This window comes from Momordica charantia, assembly GCF_013281855.1.
Source record: "Momordica charantia cultivar OHB3-1 chromosome 11 unlocalized genomic scaffold, Mcharantia_2.0 BLBB01000011.1, whole genome shotgun sequence".
Classification (NCBI taxonomy): Eukaryota; Viridiplantae; Streptophyta; class Magnoliopsida; order Cucurbitales; family Cucurbitaceae; genus Momordica; species Momordica charantia.
In genome coordinates this window covers 22,591,090-22,600,032 of record NW_028275159.1, presented here as the reverse complement: position 1 = coordinate 22,600,032, position 8,943 = coordinate 22,591,090, and the positions used below count along the sequence as shown (strand labels likewise).

The 8,943-nt window shown below is 33.6% G+C and overlaps 1 protein-coding gene across 2 annotated transcripts; it reads right to left on the bottom strand.

The window, feature by feature from the left end:
• Nucleotides 1-4,034: 4,034 nt before the first annotated feature.
• Nucleotides 4,035-8,630, bottom strand: LOC111018276 (uncharacterized). Of its 2 annotated transcripts, XM_022294304.2 has the most exons (5): nucleotides 8,116-8,630; nucleotides 6,568-7,065; nucleotides 6,437-6,489; nucleotides 5,306-5,821; nucleotides 4,035-4,448 (listed from the first exon to the last, which is right to left on the bottom strand). In XM_022294304.2, the coding sequence occupies exons 1-5, from the start codon at nucleotides 8,372-8,374 to the stop codon at nucleotides 4,290-4,292; spliced, it is 1,485 nt and encodes a 494-aa protein (XP_022149996.1). In that variant the 5' UTR covers nucleotides 8,375-8,630; the 3' UTR covers nucleotides 4,035-4,289. The 2 variants fall into 2 exon arrangements, with proteins under 2 accessions (XP_022149996.1, XP_022149995.1); XM_022294303.2 differs by having other exon boundaries at nucleotides 6,437-7,065; nucleotides 8,116-8,629.
• Nucleotides 8,631-8,943: the final 313 nt, after the last annotated feature.

Sequence of the window (8,943 nt, the reverse complement as noted above, 5' to 3'; positions counted from 1 at the left end):
AATAATCTTTTTAATACTTCAAAATAACAATAATAATGAATAATAAGAAACAAAACATTTCCCTCGAGTTATTTCTCTTAAAAAAAAAAAAAAAAAAAACTTTCTTCAGTTACGAATTAATCTTTAAATTTTTATTTATAATGATTTAGTTACTGTATTTTTTTTATAATTTAATCTCTATTGTGACAAAGATTGTTAATATTTTAGGGTTCGATAAACTTACAAGAGAGTAACATAAATATAAATGTGTTTATAAATTACACACACTAAATTGTTATACAATAAGCGACCACACCTAATTTTTGAAAGGATTAAAACTGTTATAATTTATGAACTATAAGGACTAAATTGTTACTAATTTGAAAGGAGTGAAACTAAATTTTAAAAGATGCAGTAAGCCAAACTTTACCATTTAGTTGCTAATATTTTTTTCTTATTTTTTTTACTATTTTTCAAGGCAAACAGCTAGCCTCTCAAAATCTTACTATTGTATATATTATCGTCTACTTTCAATTTAAGCTCTGACAGCTTTACTTTTGGTCCAAAAATCGTAGTATTGTTTTACTTATATAGCATAGATCTTTAGTTTTTAGGTAGGCAAAAGTTTCATTACTCTACTTAGTTTTTATTAATTTTTTTATTTTTTTATTTGGAAATGGAAGTAATATTATTAATAGGAACTTGATGCCACTTGAGCTACAATTAGAAGGGAATATTCTTCCTCAACAAAATTCAGAATCCACGAAGGAAAAGAATGGTCAAAACATGAAAACGTAGCCTCCTAAAAAATGTGTTGCCTGATTACTTTCACAAGGAATGTGGTTGGAGAAGATGAGGGGATAACTTTGAGTTAAATTCTTGATGTCCAATAACCAACTTGATTCATCGCCAAGAGTTGATCGCAGTTAGAGAATCAGATTCAACCTAGACATGGGTACAGTTCATTGATCTAGCTATCTTCAAGCGGCTTTTAAAGCCCTAATCTCAACGAGTAGAGGCATTAACAAGATTGTGAGAAAATGAGTTTGAGTCGAATATGGATTTTGCCATTAGAATCTCGGAGGAGAGCACCCAAACTAATGAATGTGTTACTGCATATGGCATCTACATGCAATGTGAATTGGTGGAGGTCGCCAAAGAAGAGCGGTGCCATCATTGGTGTGTGCATGCTGAAGACGTTGACGTTGAGCATTTTTTAAATTCATGTTATAAGTTCGAATCCAATCGCATCTTGGGATAAGAAAAATCCTTGCTCATTAAGGTGAGGACCAAATCTTATCTTCACCCCATCAAAAAATTGACAATTCATTAATTTTTATAAAAAGTCTCTATTTTAACATTTTTCTCACTTAGCTGTCAAACATTTAGTGGTGGTGCATATAAAATTTGGGCCTCACTATCAAGGAGCCAGTAATTTCCTCGAGACAAATAGCCCAACCAACGGTTGCCGCGAAATCAGAATCTTCAGGTTTAATTCCAGCAACTTCCATATGTATTGAAATTGAAGAGTTGGATGCTTGCACTGTTGGCTTGGGAAGAAGTGAAGCCATATATGTCTTGCCCTTTTGCAATGGACAAATGGAGTGAGCTGTTGTCTTTGTTGTGACATTACACGGTCGATAATAAGGTAAAACTTCCATACCGGGATAGTGAGTCTCCTTGACGAATGCCCCTTGACGGTGAAAACAAACTCACGAGTTCACCATTAAATAATAACTGAGAAGTGGACTGTTGAGAGGCATCGCATAATAAAAGAAACCCATCTTCGAGCAAACTCTAGCTTCAACATTAAGCGTTACTCAACCCGGTTAAAAGCCTTGCTCAAGTCTAGTTTTAATGTAGCAATTCGGTGGAGGCGTTCATGACCAATGATGATGTGTTGTCAGTTATAACACGATTTGAGGCAAAAGCTGATTAAGATTCTGAAATAGCCGAACCAATAATCTTTTGAAGGCGATTAGTGATAGATTTAGATATGATTTCATAGAAAAGATTGCATAAACTGATCAGACGAAAACGAGCAACCAACCTAGATTGTTTCACCTTAGAAATAAAGAGAAATATATGTTTTATTTCATACCTGGATATCTCCACCATTATCTAGAATATAGTCTTGTGTCCAACTACGTCGAAAGAAGAAGAAGGAAAAATAAAAAATAAAATAAAAACTGCCCAATCTTAAATGATTTTTTTTTTTCATTTTATTTAGGTGATAAATAGAAGATGAAGACAAAAGTAACCTATCTTTGACAATTCCTTATAGAAAATTAGGAGCTTAAACTTGAATTGACATTGCACCAAATCTAACAAATTGAATGCTTGTTATGCAAGAAACTGCTCAACATAATAATAAAACCCAAAAATGTTCATCTCTACCTTTCTTTTGTTAATAGATTACTAATTCAAGAGGTGGAGTGAAGTCGAACATTTAATATATGTCTTAACTAATTAAACAGTTGAAGTTAACTAAAATTCAAATTTAATTGGTTTTCTTTTAACTCTTAAATTTAAGCATCTAGATTGTTTCCTTTATTACTAACAAGCTGCTAAGAGAATATGAAGGTGTTTATAATAAGAATGGTGCATTAGAACTCAAATTCAATATTTCAAATCTTACTACGGTTGTTAGTTTCAATCTTCACTTTTACGGTGGCCAGTGATATGGATCTTACTGAAATTCAATGGAGAGAAGAAGAACTCCAAAAATTCAGACAATAGTGTAATCTCCATATATCACATTAAAAGAGAGGCAAATATGTTTGCTCACGCAGTCGCACCGCGAGCCGCGTGATGGATCAGGAAACAAGAGCTTGGGAAACTGATTTTCCGGATTAGATTAGATTTGTTGTTTAGGTATTTTGAATGTTCAGGGTTTTTTTAAGTTATTTTTTTTGTAAGAAGAAGAAGGAAACTAGCCTAAACAATGGAAATTTGTCTCATGATAAAATATTTTCCAAAAATTGCACAAATGTAAGATTCTGTGTTTTCGTAATATACTTTATGTTAAGTAAAGCAGTGATAACTTTTGTTAAGAAACCCTTGAGAATTGAATCTATAAACTTTGTTGAAAAACAAGACTCATAGAACTCAATCCCAAAAACTCAGAAATTGATTATGGACTCAACCCAAGGAAGTAAAAATTGGATTATCTTGTTGATTAAATATCTCAAGACAAGAAAACTTGTTCCTTGTTTAAGATCTAAATCATTCTACAAACAAAATAGATCAAGTTTCACTTGAATGATCCTAAACATGCAAGCTATATTATTAGATTGCAAAATACATTAATTATTGGCCAAAAGAAAGGCTCAAAGACTCATTTCATTACACCTCAATTCTATATTATGAGTTTATAAAGGCCACGAGCATGATTTTATATAGCCATTTAGTCAACCATATTAAGAGTTTTAAGAAAATGGAAATACTCATAACTTACAAGAATTTAATAGACAAGTAAATAAATAGCCTAGAATATGAAAAACTTAAAGAAATGAAAATATTAGAAATAAAAGCCAACCAAAACTATTAAATCTCGTTTATAATAAATGATGGGTAGGCTCAAATTGACTCGTATTGGCTTATATTCATGATTCTGTTGTAGATTCATATCAACTTTTATCAATGGTACGGAAATGATATATCATGTTAAGGATCCCAAATTAAAAAGATAAGTGATATCTAACAAATGTTTATAATATACACGGATTACTCTTCTAATTGTCAATTAGTTTTTAGATGGAATCTCATGAATATTGATATATCGGTGATATTCTTTATATTGTTATATTAGTGATAGACTTTATCAAATATAACAAAAAATGATATATCAATAATATACTTTATCACATAAATGATATATTAGTGATATGTTTTATATCATGCATATCAATGATAGAAGAATGATAGATTAGTAATATATCAAAAGAAAAAATTGTTATATTTGTAAATTATTTTTCAATGTGTCTCTCATTATAATTTTTCATAAAATCATTCTCTATTTGGTCTAATGATAATACATTAACACCTTTATCAAATAATAATAATAATACATTATCACACACATCACTTGATTTTGAAGATTAGCTGTTTGAGTTACAAAAGCACATAATTTTCTACCAAAATGGCAGGTGGGAGGAGGAAATATAACATAAAACTTGCCCTTAAAAAGCATTTATTTCTTGGAACAATAAAGTGGCAAGTATTTGTAAAGGGATGCCAATGGGGAAAGATGAAGAGAGAATTATATATGATGACATTATTTGATATATTGCATAACTTAGAGCAGAAAATTAATAAGAGCAGCAATTGGCATCTCTTGGATCTTGTGGAACCAGAACATCAAAATCACTTACACTCCACTCTGCTGTCACCCCCCCTTCACTAATATATATTTCTGCACCGACATTGATCGATTTCCATACCCGCCTTGCTGGCTTCGTTCCCGGATCCTACGTTGACGAGAAAAACACAGCTTCGAGTCAAACTTCACAAGATTAAACTTGAATTTAGGTGAGCAGCAAAGTTCTTGGACTTTGATGGTTGTGTTCATTTAATCTATCAACTTTGAATAGTTGTGATTTTATGTAGTCCCTACCGTTCATATTGTTGTCAAAATGATGACACGACAAACAAATTGAACAAATATTAACTGATTTGATTTGGCATGATATGACAGACAAATTATAGAATAAAGTGGATAATTGAACAAAATAAAGTGGAACCTACAATATGCCCTCTTTTTGAAGTAACTTATCAAGTTCTTTTCTAGATCGTGCAACTTTATTTTATTTAGCTGTCTACTTTCTATTGCTATTTTTCTGCTACGTGATACTAAATTAATCATCACTCGTCCAATAAACATGTCACGTCATCATTGAATAAATATTATAACACTTTGGACTATATAAAATCACCCTTCAAAGACTTAGGTATGTAATTGAAAAATTTTCGGGGGTTTGTCACACAAACTCACTGATTCTCCAAATTCACTAATTCACACAGTTTTCCTAAATCCAAGCTTCTTAAACTTACACCAGGCTTAACATTTCTAGGCTTCAAGTTTTGGGGCTAAATAAATAAAATCATCCATGTTTATACAGTAAATTTGTAATTTAACCTTTGGCAGTAAGGGAAGACTCTCAGATACTCAAAAAGCCACAAGTCCAGAATCTCAATATTTCATTTGACCATCATGCATTTTGGAGTCATAGGTAATTTTCAGCTCATCATAACAGGAAACAACGTCGAGATGTCGAGAAGGAAAATGAAGAGATCATATATTTTTCGATGCAATATGAAAATTTACCTGGTAGAAGTACAAGCGGTTCGACAAAGCTCCAACGTCAAGCTCCCAAGTTCTAGGATCTCCAATCCATCCATCTCCTTGCTTCTTTGGATAGCCATGTACAGCCCATTCAGGATGTGGAAGAATTTGTACCAACTCCTGAGCCTGTGGGTTGCTATATGGATCACAAATATCATATGGTTTCTCCAAATGCATAGCATTTCCAGGACTGCAGTACAGGTGATAAGCTGAATATGGGAACCTTGATGTCTCATTCCTATATATTTTCTCACCAGCAGCACTAACATGATATGGTGGACAAGCCTGTAGATTGCTCGGTTTGCACCGGCTAGTAGTCTCCGGGTTGATAATCATTTCACTGTATCGAGTTACGTCGGTGGTCGTGTCGCCATTGCAAGGATCTCCATTGTTCTTCCAACAGCTTCCTATGTCAATGAGATAGAATTGGTTGTTGCTTCCACCTCCACTTTTTATGGCAAGTGTTAATCTTACTTTGAAATTTGGGGATTCAGGCAACTGAAAATTAGAATTCAAAATTCGGGTTAAATGTCGAAACCACATGAATGAATAGAGAGAAGTATAAAACAGACATTGAACAGTAAATTGGAAACATATCTTCCCATGGATTACAGCAAAAGAAGGAAGCAAATACTTGTAAAACCTGTGAAACTTAGGGCCGTTTGGTAAAGTTACCGCTTCTTGTTTAGAAGGAAAAACAAAACTATGTTTGGTAATTATATCTTGTTTATTTCTTTTTTATTGAAATAAGTTGGAAAAACGTTTGGTATCCATTTCTAACTTCCATACAGTTGAAAATGATGCTTAAAAATGAGAAACGAGTAACATAACAGTTATCAAATGCAATGCTTTATGTTTCTCAAAACTTGAAAATAATTAACAGGAAATGAGAAAACACAACATTATCAAACAACCCCTTAATTATTATTGATTAGAACATTATTTAGTTGGTCTCAAGTTTGTTCTCTCATCTGAATGAGTTCCTGTGTAGAATTTATATGGTTTTAGAACAAAAGAAAGTCGAAAGAAGAGGATGGATTATGAATCAAGCATGGACATTAAACATGAGCATTGCAAACAAGAGAAAACAAAAGTTAGAAACATGTGTCAAACCTTTCTCATGATGCCACGACCATCGTAGTGATATCCACCGTCGAAACCTGTTGCTGCATCGGAACGGAGGTACAGCATAAGCCAAGGATACTTGGACGATGTCGTCAAACGATGCAAGAAAATCCAACTACCTGTACTAACATTCTTCACCCAGGTGACTGAAAAGTAAGAGTTCTTCCCTATACCGTTACTCAAATCAGCATCAAGTTCATAGGTTCCATAAAACCCGCCTGTTAAAGAGACCATTCGTCTGCCAAGAGATACCAATCTTGAACTTTTATGGTAAACAAGTGGCTGGTTCATACATCCTTCTCCAAAACAAGGGAATGTTCTATCAGTTACAATCTTACTAACATTCTTGCCATTTTCAGGGCAGAGAGTAGAGTTCTTGTCAAAGTTTCCATTTTTTAGCATAATCATCCAGAAGTACCATGGATCCGAAGAATCATGAACCTCACATAATGATCCAAGATAACGCTCCTTCTCCACAGCATACAGATCTGGGTCCTGGTATGGCTTAAAACGTTCCGATGGGAATTTTTCCCCTGCCCCAAGTTTATTATCTGATTCATTTACTTTTTGTAGTAGACACTTGTTATCGCTCTCAAGACGGAAACAATCGCGATAATCTGATAAAAACCAATTGCAAATGGATTGGCTTAATGGTTTAGATAGCAAGAACAAATACAACAGTTTTTCCAATTCTAGAAAGCAACAGATCTCAGAAAAATTGGCAACAGCATGATAATCAAACACTTTGTTAGATTTAAAATAAGACCTTTTACATGGAAACGGTTGAAACAAGAACCAAATCAACAAAGAAAGAAACATCTCAATTTTGGAATCAATCCATGTATTCATGTTAGAATAACAAGTCTTTCTACAATATATGATATGATCCACTTTCGCTTGCTTGGTTTTACCTTTGGGTTTTACTTAAAAAGTCCCGTACCTAATCATTGCTTATATACTCAAGATTTTGTCTCTTGTAACAAAAATTAGGCTAGGTTCATATCCTAACCATTAGTAACAAGTTGTTCTATAAAATGACAAAATGGAAACTGAACAAGAAAGCTGTGTGACAGCTTAATTATAAGTTTGACCCTCAAGGTGGTATCTATTTGTTCTTATACTTTTGAAAAGTCTTTTAATAAGTCCTTAAAATTTTAATGTGTGTCAAACGGGCTACCGACGTTAACTCTGTCAATTCAACAATGACACTATTAAACACTTAAACTTGCTTACAAGTACGCCACCACATAATCCTGAATTAGTACAATACATGGACAGAGTTAACGATGTGAACCTATTAGACACAAGTTACAAGTCCAAGGAACTATTATAAATATTTTGAAGTATAAGGATCTACTAGAAGCATCCTCAAAAGCTCAGAGATTTATTAAAAACTTTTAAAGCACCGGACCAATCAAACCCAACCTAAAACTTCAGGGACAAAACGTGTAATATAACCCATATAAAATATATTACTAATAAACAACTTAGTGATGTCCAAAAGTAGTAATATTAAGAGAATTTTGAGCAATTTGAAAGCTTAAGTGGACTATCAGAACAAATTAGGAAAATCAAATTTAAAGAAGGAAGCCACAGAAATTCTCAGTAAATGGAAATCAGAGACCATAAACAAAACAGGGGAACCGACATTGAGAAGAATTGCATACCAGAAGCCAATGGGGCTCGCAAATCAGCACAATCAGCCATTCTGGGGCTGCCCATGTGGGCCGCTTCCGCTCCAACTTCATTACAGAAGTTCCAGGCCTCAAATCCGACTCGAACATTTGGGTTCTTCATTCCCGGGTCTCCAATGGCAGATTTATACTCCACTGATTCGTGAGGCGAAGAATGGATCAAAATCAGAAAAAGAAAGAAGAAGGAAGCAGAAAACAGAGAACCCATTTCCACGGAGCTCTTGGATTTCATGGCCGCGGAGGGAAAAATGGTGCGAAGCTCATTGATGGGGTGACAGAGGAAATTGGGGGAATATATGGGTGGAAATGGGCATTGATTTGAAGCGAAGGTTGAAGAACTTTTTTGGTACTGCCATTGATGATCATATGGAGCTTACTGGTTTCCACTAAGCACTCGTGAATACTGAATTCTGTCCAGCCGCTGACGCTGAGCACTTTGTTGAAGAGCCCCACTTTTTGATGGGTTTTGTCATACCTTTGGGTTTAAGCATTTTCCTTTCAAACGATATTCCTTTTTATGAGAAAAAAATCAATTTTTACTTCTCGTGTATCAATTTTTATCCTATATTTTTAGTTTCGTCCTATTGAACTTTAGACTCGAACAAATATTACAATTTAATTTTGTTTATGGCATGAGTTTTGTGAGATTTTTAAGTTCATATATATAATATCTATAGTATATATAAAAGACGTATAGGGAGAAACTTTTTCTCCTTATTTTACCCTTTTAATTTCAATATTCTCATAGATATTTTGAAGGTAATTTTGTCTTTCAACTATAAAATTTTCTCTCTCACTCCC